Source organism: Ostrinia furnacalis, unplaced genomic scaffold (genome assembly GCF_004193835.3).
Source record: "Ostrinia furnacalis isolate ACB-3 unplaced genomic scaffold, ASM419383v2 OfSCF3837, whole genome shotgun sequence".
NCBI lineage: Eukaryota > Metazoa > Arthropoda > Insecta > Lepidoptera > Crambidae > Ostrinia > Ostrinia furnacalis.
Window position 1 is genome coordinate 778627 of NW_021134076.1, and position 13785 is coordinate 792411.

Here is a 13785-nt window from a genome sequence, read left to right on the forward strand (position 1 = left end):
AACAAAATAGGTTTAGCTTTTTGTTAATACAAAAGAGTGTCAATACACAATAAATCGATCATGTATTACATGAATAATGTTATAGAGATGGTACCTATAGTAGGTAATTACTTTTGATGCAATTATGGACCCTGTCGGGCACAGCATTTTAGGAGAGAGGAAGAATTTGCTGTCTGTCTCTGTGTTGTCTGTCTTCACACTTACACCGCTGAACTGATTTTAAATGATAAACACATTTTTCTTGCGTTGAAGTCAACAACTATAGCAGATAACGGTAACATACCAGTTTCAGAAGCTAAAGAGAAAATAAAAAGCCAACCTTGGCTCGGCATATTGATCGTGAAGTATGATGACATACGTCATCTATCAAATGTTGGAGAAAAAGGTCATTGTCGACTTTGCGAAAATGGCCAAAAAAAAGTTTAATGCATAAAATGTGAAATACGATTGATTTTTTTAAGATTTTCATATAAAAAAAATAATTCTATAATATATCTCAATGTTTTATTTAAGTACCCCTATTTGGCAATGTGGTAAATAAGCAACAATCGTTTTTCGCGAAAATACCAACCAAATATTTTTTTTACTATTTTTCTTAACTTTATTTGATAGTAACAATTAGGTCTAAATAGATTTTATTGAAAAAATCAAACAATTTGTGTCTTGCCAAATGAAGGGTTAATACAAAAAAAAGACATCTTCGTATTTTGGACAAAAATCAATTTAGTTTATGCTAATGGATGTTTCGCGAATCAAATTAACGTAATTTTTAAGTTACTTATTAGAGTTTTTAAAACATTCATATCGATTAAAATATTTAACGGATCATTATTATTATACTCGTAATTTACAAGTCGACATATCGACTTTCTATCGACATATCGACACCGCTAAGATACATTTTACTGACAAAAACTTTGAAAGTACAGTCAGCCACGATACAAAGTGACTATTTTGTCTATTTGGAAGAGTAAGAAAATAAATAAGTAAAAGAAGAAGAAGACTATAGTATTTTTGTCAGTAAAATCAGTATAACATTATGTTTTACAGTTAATACATAGAGACGGGGACATTTTTGGCACACCACACCAATTTTCAAATTCAAATCAATTCAAACACGCGTGATTTAGACCTTCTTGTAAATAAATACCTTTGTGAGTCAAAAATGTCTCCCAGATAGAATTGAAACGTAAATCAGCCACAGTAGAGAGAACTGTTACCGTGCAATAGTAATACGCTAACACCCAATTACAGGGTCATCTACGCTTATAGTTCCCTATACATACTCTAATATTAATTCCAACCTACAAAGATTTCGAAATAACTATATTTTATACACACCCATAAACATATACAAACAATTTCAACTCTACGACTGGCCACATAATATATCCGATTAAAAAATCAATTTCAACTCAATTCTTTCACCCACTCTTAATAAATTTATTTAAAAATACTGCTTCGTTGCTACGCGCAAATCATTACAAAAATAATATTCGAAACGACATTCAATAACTATGTTCTATGCTTAAAAATAGTACTAATACTTTTTAATCTAAACGTCAGCATTAGGACTACCTATGTACAGTCTACATTATTAAATACAGACAACGATAATGTGCGTTGCTCTAGATTTTATTACAAAATCACTTTTCGGATTTTTTTACACTCAGTGAGATTCTTATTTATAAATTTTTTCGTATTTGACGACGGCCTTACAGACCGGTTACAATTTGGCATGGAATGTTGTCGTGGACATTTTTGTATTTTTTTTTTCAATCAAACGTCGTGTTTTGGAATGAATGTGTTGTAGTTTTTATTGGTTGAAATTTGTAGTCTGAAGATTTTTATGAAGTTGACTGTATTTTATTGAAAATCGATTTTAGAGCTAGCTATTTCAAAATGGCATAAGCGATATTTCTATTTCATAATAATTATGTATTGTCGTTATTATAGAAAAAACATAGTCGAATTGAGAACCTCCTTTTTGTTGGTTAATAAATTAGAAGCTGGGACAGGTATTTTCAAATCATCTATTTAGAAGTAGATTTTCAAGAATATTTACTTATTGGCTAGCATTTTAAACAAAAAACATCATTTTCGTTTTATAATATTATGATTAAGTAATAAGTAAGACTTAAATGCAGTTAAGTAACCAATATTTAGTAGGAAATCAAATTTCTAATAAGTATTAGTATTATTAGTCACTTTAATTTCTGTCTGTGAAATAGCTTAGTCAATTGTTAAAAAATCTAAAAGTTCTTAGTTTCATGCGAAAATTTTCAAAAAAATAATAATGTTGCGTTCAATAATTATGCGTCCAGCGCATTTATTGGGAGTCATAATTTAAAATTAGTAAGAGTCGCATCCGTTGGTCAAATAGTACAGCCAGCGTCAAAGTTCGTGACAACCAAAGTGGCCAAAAAGTTGACAACCTTATTCCAATTGTAACAAAGACGTCGAACTTTTTGGTTACTTTCAGTGTTACTAACTATTTGACGTTGACTGGTAGTATTATTTTTTTAAATCACAAAATTGTTCTATGTTGGCTCAGACCAACTGTGTCAATATCTATTAAAGTATCAAGACACTTTTGTCATAGTATAAAATCAACTTTGGGGCCTGAGCGTAAGAGTTGACACTTTTTTTAGTGTTTCTCTAATGCCATCATAATGGAGAGTCACTGGCTATACTGGCAACTTGCTGTAGAGCCTGATAGCCTATTATGAAGTTATCTGTCAGATAAACTACAACGTCGAGGAGAGATATCTGGCAGACAAAGTTACTTAGGTTACTGGCGGTAATCAGCAACCTTTATTTGTCTAGAGCATTATAAAGCCAGATAAAAAGTACTTGTTCAGTGTCAGAAAGCTAATTTACTTAGGCTAGGTTGCACCATCTTACTTTAACTTTGACAAAAGTCAAAAATCTGTTAAACTCCACTAAGCTGGGCCACACACATCGCGGTAACCCGAAGATTCGCTCTAGCGCGATCTGTGTAGCCGAGTATTCGCATATATTTAGGTTCTGCATAGTTGCAAGACTTCATTTTGCTGTCGCTCGAATGATATATTGATGTATGTGGCCCAGGCTATATTCTGTAGGTAGGCTAATCGTTTGTTGCTATCTAAGGTTGCTGTCACATATACAAGAATAGCGTGTAGCCATCCAAAGATTGTGCCTTCAAGTGTGCGTCAAGCAGGGTTGTCACTCATAGGTATGGCACGCAGGGTTGTTACTCAGATGTCACGTAGGGTTGTCACATATCGCGCAGGGTTGTCACATATCACGTAGGGTAGTCACATATCGCGCAGGGTTGTCACATAACACGCAGGGTCGTCACATATCGCGCAGGGTTGTCATGTCTACTGCCAGCGCTGCTCAAAGAACTGCCTCATGTTGTGCCCCGCGCGGCCCACCGGACTGTCGTCTTCGTTGAAAACTTCGCAGTTGCTGAATATTAGGCGGACGTCTGACGCGAATTCTTCCTTGCATTTGTAGCTGGGGACAAAGAAATAACTCTTTTAATCTAAAATTGAATAAAAAGTATTTTACTAATTCCTGGTTGTCCATGTAACATGCTGATCGAATCGAATATGTTAGTTGCCCGCGCATATTGTATTAAGATTTTCTTCTACTCCTATCTATTTTGTGATATCGTGCTCATCAACGAAAATGGCGTTATTATGAGCGATATATTTGCAAAAAGTTCGAAAGTTATTTGCGACACTGAATGGAATTTACGAAGAACACTTTCAAAAACATCTGTATAGGTCGCTTAACGAAAGTTGAGGCGAACACATACTCATGCCGATGTAATATTTGAATTCAGAACACATAAATCGGTCAGAATACGCAAGACGTCAGCGCGACAAGCGTATGCAGATACAAATGATTGTGTTGATCGCCTCAACTTTTGTTGCACGATCTATAAAAACATTTTGATATGCGTCTGGATGCCCAACAAAAGAGTGAGACACTCACCTGCCCTCCTGCAGTTTCCTCTTAATCGTGGAGAGGTCCATGGGGCACTTGATGACCTTCTTGTACTGCGGGAACTGCTTGGTGTTGACCGGGATCAGGAACGGCCACGCGTGCTCGTGGCACTCCATGTCGCAGAGGAGACTCCTGGAGAAAGGGAATGCCATTTAATTTTTTAGAAAACTCCTCGGTTTATTCCCCTTGCTTGAATTTAATGTTGATTGTAGATAAAAATGGTCGACGAGATGGTCGGACGCGATGAGGCAAGCTTAGAGCAAGTCTTGGGCGGAAGCTTGCATCGTGCGTTTCACACAGCTTATGACCGTCGACCGCAGTCTGTGGAGGAACACTATCTGTGGTCGCGATCTTCATCAGTGAGGGACCGAGGAAGAAGTAGATAAAAAAAGAAAGATAAAACGTTTTTTGGTAACGTTATTTTACAATAAAAGAAAGATAATCTAGTAATAAACAAAGTTGAGTTAGGTACATCATTCATAATCTAGGACCCAGCTGACCGTTTTTAATAATCTCTAATTTATTGGATTCTTTATTTCATTTTGTTCAAATTGATGTTTTTAATTTGCTTAACCACTAACTTTGGTATAAAAGTCCAGTACCTACGTGAATTGAAGGTCAAAGTATGGATTCCCAATATGAAGAACTGGAATGAGCCATATTATGGTTACGTAGCTAGATTACTATAGTCCGGTCGCCGACCACGTAGGATTTCGTCCAATGACCCCAAGCTACCCATCCTTATTGCACGCGTGTAATTATATCGCTGTGCGAAGGGCGCTGTTGAGAGGGGCTATGTGTGGTCAATTAAAGGCTGACTCCAAATTACAATGAACATTTATTTCAAAAACGGACGGTCTTATATAGGAAAATATTTACAAAATGAGACAAGGACAAAACATATACCTATTTCACAGAGAATAATTACAAACATTTTAGGGTGAGACAATAAAACGATTACCTACACACATTATACTCGTAATAAACGGTCAGAGCGAGACAGAAGGAGAACAGTATATGTATTTCACACTACACAAATATAAATAAGATGGAGGGTACACAAATTATTGATACTGAATTTAGAAAGAGATAGCCTGAACTTACAAATACATCTGTTTCATACAACATGGAAATAACACTTAAAAGACGGTACACGAATATTAATTAATAAGCAAGATAGATAAGGACACCAAGAAGTTAGTATAGGTTTGTTTCACACAACATAAATATTACACAAAAACAAGGGTACTTTAATAAATAAATAAAAACAGATTACCGACATCTTAAAATAAAAAGTCTAGTAGTGGTCTAGGGCAAAGCAGCTCTCATCGTCCAGTGCGGCGGTGCTGCCGGTATGATGCAGACGTATGTCATGTGGTGTCGCCACAGGCGCCCTCAGTTACTGTGCGAGCGCGACAGCAACATAATTACGCGCGAGCCATAAGGATGGGTAACTTGGGGTCAATGGACGAAATTCTACGTGCTCGGTGACCGGGCTTTAGTAAATCAAATAAACTCTCTTACTTGCAGAACTGTAGATCCTTGTGTAGTTTTTTGGCGGTGTTCTTCTCTTTCTTCGCCCGCGATACTAGCGGTACGTTTTCTGTGTCTTGGTCTTCAGCTGAAACAAACCATAACAATTTATTATCGACTAGTTTTATACCCGCGGCTTTGCCCGCTGTCTATCGCGCGTCCCCGTTAGAAAATCCGGGTTAAAAAAAACTGTCCTATATTTTTCCTGGTTCTATACATTACTAGTAATATAATCCGCTAGCGGCAGCCCGCAACTCAGTACGCGTGGTTCCCATTTTACCCCCTTAGGGATGGAGTTTCGTAAAATCCGTTCTTAGCAAATTTCTACATCCAATAAGGAAGCTACCTGCCAAATTCCAAGTTTGTAGGTGTTATAGTTTCTGAGATTTCGTAATGAATGAGTCAGTCAGTAACATTTCATTATTAATTTATCGTAACGATATCAAAATTCATCTAAGGGACAACCCGGCAACCAGCGGATGTCAAACGCCGGATCTACGCAGCGCTGGTGTCACGTTATTTACGTTGAATTTGTTTAGTGATTTAAGCGTTAAGATCCGTCCATCTATCATCCTCACAACTTTATTATGAAACCACGAAAGAAGAAATGTTTTTTCAGTATCATCGACAATCCTTACCGTCGATATGTTGTTCCAACTCGTCGTGTTGTATGGCGCCGTTGCCGCCGACGTATTGTAACGCGCGCCGCTTTTCCGGCGGGCCTTCGTCGAAGTCCGGCGGCGCTGGAAAAAGAAGAAATAAATAAATATCTAAGTAAATGTAAATTAATCGTAGTGAACTTACTCGTAACACAAGCAATTTGGCTTACCACAAGAGGCTATATTCTTTAAAAACAAAGTGATCCAATAAGCATAAGGGTTCTGTTTTTTAATTTTTGAAGTACGGAACCCTAAAAATGTATTTAAAAAAAACAGGAGGCGAGGATTGATAGTCTTCTTCCCGCACCTCGTACACCCGAAGGCACACATCTCCGCTCCTCTCGTCTCCTCTCCGCTTTGGTGAAAATAACCAACCAGCTTCGCCACAAATCTTCTGGAAATCTAATCTTTGGAGGAAACCACAGCCTAGCACAGGCTTAAAACTGTCTAAGACTTACCCGGGTGATGGTTAAGTCCATTCTCGGGCTCAGCCAGCGTCTCGTCAAGCTTGTCAGCGCACTCCGCTTTCTCGGGCGTGTGCAGAGCGCTCGCCGAGCATTCTTCTGCCGTGGTTGATGTCGAGGCGTGGGAAGGCGCCGGGCTGTGAAAATCATCACCATTTTTATCATCATCATCATCGCAGATTATTCATTATCCACTACAGGAACACGACCTTTTAATTTACTAGAGGCAAATGGACTTTGACTAAACATTTAATCATCCATCATCATGAGGTTATTCACTCCCGACTGCAGGAGCTTAATCTCTAGATAAGGAAGCGATATGTATTTGGGACGTGTATAAGTGCCCTGGAAAGGGCCTATGTATTAAATAAAATATTTGAATTGTTTCGTAAGTGTTCTTTCCAGTAGTCCTGCTTATTAATCAGTATTATTAAAGAGTAAACACTGACCTGTAATATTACACACTGGACTGGCTGCTGTCATAATATTTCCGTACCTATTTGAGTTTCGCCATTTTCGCGCTGTAAGCTATACTATAGGTAGATACGATTGTCCATGGAACTAAAATTAGTGATGCTCTTACTCGCTCACTCCTATGGTTTACTCCTTGCAATGTACGTCAAAATTAGTTCACGGGACAATCGCAGTGGCGCTTCAAATTGCCACACAAAATTAGCTGTCATTTGTATGGAGACCTGTCCTGTGTGTAATAATACAGGTCAGTGAGAGTAAAAATGCACCAGTGCTCCAAAGGTCACATGCTGAAAATCTGCGTCGTGACCTTTGGCATACACTGTCTCGATAAATGCTGAGTTTTGGGGGCCTTTTTTGGCCCACTTTTTGCATGTGAGATATTCTGTTTGTGTGCCCAATAAACTATTTCTATTAATCGTTTGATCCACGAAGACGCACCCCACCAATGTTTGGTCTCGGTCGCGCGGGGTGCGGGGAGTTTGATCCGAGCAATCCGTAAGGCATTATTGTAGTGTGCGTGTGCACTCATGGATAATTTAGCATGTGCCGATAACACTCAAACATTAACGGAAGAATGGTGGGGCGCGTCTTCATGGATGAAACCATCTACAGGGTGGAAACGATAAGTGATCTCACTCGATTATTTCTAAACTATACAAGATATCGAAAAACTGATTACTGATCCTGAAAGTGCTTCACGAGCTCTTTCAAACGATATCAGTAATGGGTTACAGAATTAACTTGATCTATCCGAAAATTCGATGTTTTCAGCCTCCATACTAAATGTATGCCACTATGCCAGCCACACAATATTAGTGTTAATTTTTTTTTTATTTTAAATAATAAACACTTAAAATTAACTCCTGAATTGCACTACCTATTAATGGAAAACATTGGTTGAAGGCTTTACTTGCTATAATATTATCAAGACATGAGTGCCATGACTGTGGCAGTACTAAATGTATGGAAGCTGGAAACATTGAATTTTCGGATAGATCCACTTTATTTTATAACTTATTATTGGTACTGTTGGATAGAGCTCGTAAAGCACTTTCAGGATCAATAATCAGTTTTCAGATATCTTGTATAGTTTTTAATATAATGTGGTTTTACTAAATGTATGGAGGCTAGAAACATTGGATTTTCAGACAGATTCAGTTTATTTTGTAACCTATTATTGGTACCGTTGGATAGAGCTCGTGAAGCACTTTCAGGATCAGTAACCAGTTTTTGGATCTTGTATAGTTTAGAAATAATCGAGTGAGATCACTTATCGTTTCCACCCTGTATACGCTATTGTAACAAAGAAATGATAGACCAACCTCGGCACCATGGCCTGGTCGAGGTCGAGGGAGGCGTTGTTGTCGCGCTGCTTGCTGTCGCGCTTCTTGGTGTTGCGCGGCTTCTTGGGCGGCGCGCGCGATATGCACTGCGAACAGTACCATTTGCCGCGGGGGTTCTGGAACAAACATATTTTTAAAGATTAAATCTATACTTATAATAAATCTGTAGAGGTCAATTCTGTACATGAAATATATTTTCAAAATAACTATCAGGGGGTGATTAGTGATCGATACTGATGCCAAAAATGCAATCAGTAAAATTTTTGTCTGTCTGTCTGTCTGTATGTTCCTTATAGAAACAAAAACTACTCGACGCATTTTAACGAAACTTGGTACATTTATTCTTCATACTCCTGGGCAGGTTATAGTATACTTAGGAATTCCCATGGGAACGGGAATTAGCGGGAAAATCCTTTTGTATGAAAAATCTAAACCACTTAAGTTAGACGCTTGAAATTTGGCATGCAGGTACCTTAGTACACTTAAAGCTTAGTTATAACAGGATATTGCAAAATTCCCACGGGAACGGGAGTTAGCGGGAAAAAACATTTGTATGAAAAAATCTAAACCGCGTAAGATAGATGAAGGGGGTAAAACGGGATCCACGCGTACGAAGTCGCGGGCGGCCGCTAGTAAATAAATAAGATTAGCCTGAATCTTATTTATTTTTTTATCCACAACGAGGAAGCTCTTAGCCTGTATCTCACCTGATGGTAAGTGCTTGTTTTACGAGTGAGCTCACCACAATAGTCGAGCGGCGGCGGGGACCGAACCCCTTCACCGTTCGGCTATTGTGGCTTAAAAAAAAATTAATAGACCTGCCTGCTCAAAAACTCAACTCAGAAATAATTTCAGTACTTTTAAGTGATTTTGTGAAAAATATAATTGGCAGGTAGCTCACAAGATAGGTCCCTGAAATTATGCTATCGTTTGTGGTGTATATCTTTTCTTAAAGGTCACTTAATTCACTTAAACCTTTGTTTCATCATCACATTTCATCAGTCATCAGCTTTCGTGTTTAGAAAAAATTAAGTGGGTATTTAGATATTACTACAGAATAATACTAAGTACTACGTACAGAAGATTTACTTCGTAAAAGTATTTTAAAAAATGTATGCTCAATGTCATTAACAATATGGTGTAATTTAGCTTGTCTCAAGAGTCAAGCACCATCAACGCAGGACCGGTAGTTGTAAAAAATATTGAAGAGGTCTTTGTAGTCGTCCTGTCCGACGAAGAGTGGGCTTACCTTGCCCAGCGGTGGGTAGTGGCAGTCCTGGTGGTACGCTCTTGAACATAGTGCACAGGGTATGGTGCGTCCGCTAGAAGCGCCACCACACACGATACACACGCGTTCACCGCGCGCTTTGTTCAAAGGGCTTAGTGTGAGTTTATGTCAAGCGCATTCAAACTTGACTGTGTAAAAAAGTGTCATTAAATGTTTGACGGATTGTACAGTGCCCCTAGCGGAAACTTTCAAGAACTAAATTAATATTTTTAACGCGCTCGCTAGTGACGACGTTTAATGTAAACTCACACTAAGCCCTCAGTACCTGTGACTTTAGTTATAAATGGGCTTACCTTCCTCCTTTGTCACCTGTCATCCGCTTTGCAATGGAGGGAAGTCGCTTAACCTCGAACTCCTCCTATGTTCTTCTGATTTTCGTTGCGGGTCCAATGGCAGTTTAACTTTTGCCAGACAAACTTGACCTTCACTGGTTGGGTTTGGCGGTCAAGCTGTAGATCCTGGCTACACAGGAGTTGCAGCGGTGGGAACGAGAGGTGGGAATAGTCTTGTAGTCTAGTGAGTGCTACTGCCTAATCACATAAACAGCTAGGTAATTAGCTGCAGGGTCTCTTTCCTTCGCCCTTGTCTACCAAAAATTGTCTATTGAGGTTGGATGATATGAACAATATTTTTAAGAGTGGGCTCACCTTGCCCAGCGGTGGGTAGTGGCAGTCCTGGTGGTACGCTCTTGAACATAGTGCACAGGGAATGGTGCGTCCGCTAGAGGCACCGCCGCAGACGATGCACACGCGTTCACCGCGCGCTTTGTTCACGCACTCCCAGCAATACCTGTGAAATAATAAGAAACACTACGATAGTACGATAACTTCATGCGTTCAGACGCGATATCGGAATTTTAGCGACTAAGTACTGTCGTCGGTGCGCCGAGCAACGAAAATGATTAGCGTAGTGTGCTGTTGTTGTATAACCTTTTAAATGTAACTTTGTGCCTTTTGCATTTTTTGACTATGGTCTACTTTCCAACTTATTATAGGTATGATAAACTCTATGTTCTTTTTTTAAGTTGTTAGACTTTTCTATGCTAATATTATAAAGAGTTAAAGTTTGTGTGTATATTTGTTAAATTGTAAGTAAAATCTCGGGATCTACTGGACCGATTTTAAAAAATCTTTCACCAATAGAAAGCCCATTATTGCCGAGTGTCATAGGTTATACAGGGTGTTTCTTGTAAGGTGTCAAGCCGAAGGCAGGTGATAGGTGAGGACTAGACCTATCGATTTCACCCCCATGTATGTTCTACGATTTTTCATAGTTTAGAAGTTATCGTCAATTTTGTGATTTTTTCAAATTGTATGACCCAGTAGGCTTTAAATTTTTTTATCTTTTTTTTGGGTCGACTTTTCTCAGATTTCTTTTTTTTGACAGATTCCCTATTAATTGCAGATTTTTGAAAAAAATAATCAACTTCCTATCTTTGATGCAAGATACAAAATTTTTGCTAGAAACATAAAAAATATGCTATTAGCGGAACATTCTAAAATTTTCAACTTAAAAGTTAAAAAAAAAAAAAAAAAAACCTTCTTCTTCATTTTAATTTGGTTTTGTGCTTCAGTCAGCTTTGTCCGCAGTTCATCAATATTTTCATATTCCCTATTGTATACCAGATGAAGGGCAAGAGCTTCCTCGTTGTGGATAAAACAATGTTCTGTTCAGTTATTGTCTCTAAATGTGTTCTACATAACGTAAACTTAAGGGATTGCAAACATTACTTAGTCCTAAGAAAGTCAAAAACATGTAACGGAATCTCCGACTTACCACTTTAGTGGAGCGATTACAGAAAATAATGGCCTATTAAGTACATGTTTTTTTGTGTTATTATGAAAGTTCAGAAAACTGCGCAGTTTTTAAAATTATTTTGGACCTATGGAATTTTGTTTTTTTTTTTAACTTTTAAGTTGAAAATTTTAGAATGTTCCGCTAAAAGCATATTTTTTATGTTTCTAGCAAAAATTTTGTATCTTGCATCAAAGATAGGAAGTTGATTATTTTTTTCAAAAATCTGCAATTAATAGGGAATCTGTCAAAAAAAAGAAATCTGAGAAAAGTCGACCCAAAAAAAAGATAAAAAAATTTAAAGCCTACTAGGTCATACAATTTGAAAAAATCACAAAATTAACGATAACTTCTAAACTATGAAAAATCGTAAAACATACATAGGGGTGAAATCGATAGGTCTAGTCCTCACCTATCACCTGCCTTCGGCTTGACACCTTACAAGAAACACCCTGTATAAAAAACCGAAAAATTCCACGCGGGCGAAGCCGCGGACGGAAAGCTAGTAGTACATAAAATTGTAGGAGGTTTTGGAATCAATAATTTTGGAATATGCTCATAAATGAGTGACTCACCAGTCGCCCTCGGGAATCTTGTCCATGCGAGGCTTGAAGCAGTAGGTATGGTAGCCCTTGTCGCAGCCGTCGCACAATAGTAGCTGGTCTTCGTTGTCGCCGCTCAGGCAGAATTGGCAGTTCTGTGGATAAGAATAAGGTCTAAATTACCACGAACTTGGGCATCCAAAAAGCCCTCAAAAATAGTTTTTAAATAATATTACTAGTGTTACAACAAGTGAATTGACCACCACATGGCCACAGTTCAGTAGCCGGCGGGGATCATACCTATCGAATCTCCAAAAAAATTGCAAATTAGTTTAGGTATATTACTATTATTATCCTTGCTTAAATCCAACAGTGGACTGTCATATGCTGAAAGCAGTTGCTAGATGAAATATACGGAAAATTGTGCTTTGTAGCGTTCCTTTGGCTACATTGAGTAAAGGACTGCTTTATGCTGAAATGAAGATGATTATGACAAAATTTTGCATTTTGATTTTGTATTTTTTAACTGATTTGTTCTACAAAGAGTATCTTTCCATCTAAGACGGTGATGATGATGATAATGATGACGATGATGATAATGATGATGATGATCACTGATGCTCTTGTCTCAGGCTAGCATGGTGAGTTGTGCTGAAGTGTTGCAGTCATCTCCTCTCCACGTCACCAGCAGCGAGCTATGCCTATGATGATGATGATGATAATGATGACGATCACTCACCGCCTTCATGATGCTTTTGTCCAGGCTACAGCGCTTTCCAGCGCTTGCAGCAGCATAGCCAACTGAGCTGAAGTGTTGGGGCCACTGCTTGATGATGATGATGATGATCACTCACCGCCTTCATGATGCTCTTGCCCCAGGCTACAGCGCTTTCCAGCGCTTGCAGCAGCATGGCCAGCTGAGCTGAGGTGTTAAGGCCACTGCTTGATGATGATGATCACTCACCGCCTTCATGATGCTTTTGTCCCAGGCCATAGCGCTTTCAAGCGCTTGCAGCAGCATGGCCAGCTGAGCTGAAGTGTTAAGGCCACTGCTTGATGATGATGATGATGATGATGATCACTCACCGCCTTCATAATGCTCTTGTCCCAGGCTACAGCGCTTTCAAGCGCTTGCAGCAGCATGGCCAGCTGTGCTGAAGTGTTGCAGCGGGCTACTGCTTCTCGCCACGTAGCTAAACCTCGGGCGATGCCTTTTGTTTCTGAAACAAAACATCTGTGTTAATAAACTAGCTTCTTCGACGGTGACTTCGTTTAATTGGGAATTTGAGATTATTGTAGATCTGGTCTGCGAGCACGTATAATTTTGTCCAATGACCCCGAGCTACCCATCCTTATCGCTCGTGCGTAATTATGTTGTTGTCGCGCTCGCACACTCACTGCGACCGCCCGTCAAACATTCTCGACAGCAATATAATTACGCGCGAGAGATAAGGATGGGTAGCTTGGGGTCATTGGACAAAATTCTACGTGCTCGGCGACCAGACGATAGTGAAAACGTTGAAATAGTCTAGGGCTTTAGTATGTAAGTCTATTTTTAGATCTCCGTTAGTGAACCATACCTTTCGTCTCGCTCGCACTGTCGGAGTTCTGCGGCGATGGCGCAGAAGCATTGCCGTGTTCTCCTTGCAAAGCCGCGCCAATTGCCGCCTCAGATGTACTGTAATGATAAAG

At 38.9% G+C, this 13785-nt stretch overlaps 1 protein-coding gene across 7 annotated transcripts in view; it reads right to left on the reverse strand.

Moving 5' to 3' along the window:
- Positions 1 to 835: 835 nt before the first annotated feature.
- Positions 836 to 13785, reverse strand: part of LOC114358294 (bromodomain adjacent to zinc finger domain protein 2B) — a 49594-nt gene continuing 36644 nt past the window's right edge. For 5 of the 7 annotated variants that reach the window (XM_028312227.1, XM_028312225.1, XM_028312224.1 and 2 more), the window contains 11 exons: positions 13674 to 13771; positions 13180 to 13313; positions 12127 to 12248; positions 10530 to 10546; positions 9719 to 9843; positions 8449 to 8585; positions 6647 to 6789; positions 6168 to 6272; positions 5521 to 5617; positions 3985 to 4128; positions 836 to 3501 (listed from right to left, as the gene is read on the reverse strand). In XM_028312227.1, the coding sequence (XP_028168028.1) occupies positions 3366 to 3501; positions 3985 to 4128; positions 5521 to 5617; positions 6168 to 6272; positions 6647 to 6789; positions 8449 to 8585; positions 9719 to 9843; positions 10530 to 10546; positions 12127 to 12248; positions 13180 to 13313; positions 13674 to 13771 (1258 nt within the window). In that variant the 3' untranslated portion in view covers positions 836 to 3365. Of the gene's footprint in view, positions 3502 to 3984; positions 4129 to 5520; positions 5618 to 6167; positions 6273 to 6646; positions 6790 to 8448; positions 8586 to 9718; positions 9844 to 10404; positions 10547 to 12126; positions 12249 to 13179; positions 13314 to 13673; positions 13772 to 13785 lie in introns of all 7 variants that reach the window. The other 2 variants (XM_028312221.1, XM_028312220.1) reach the window with 2 other exon arrangements.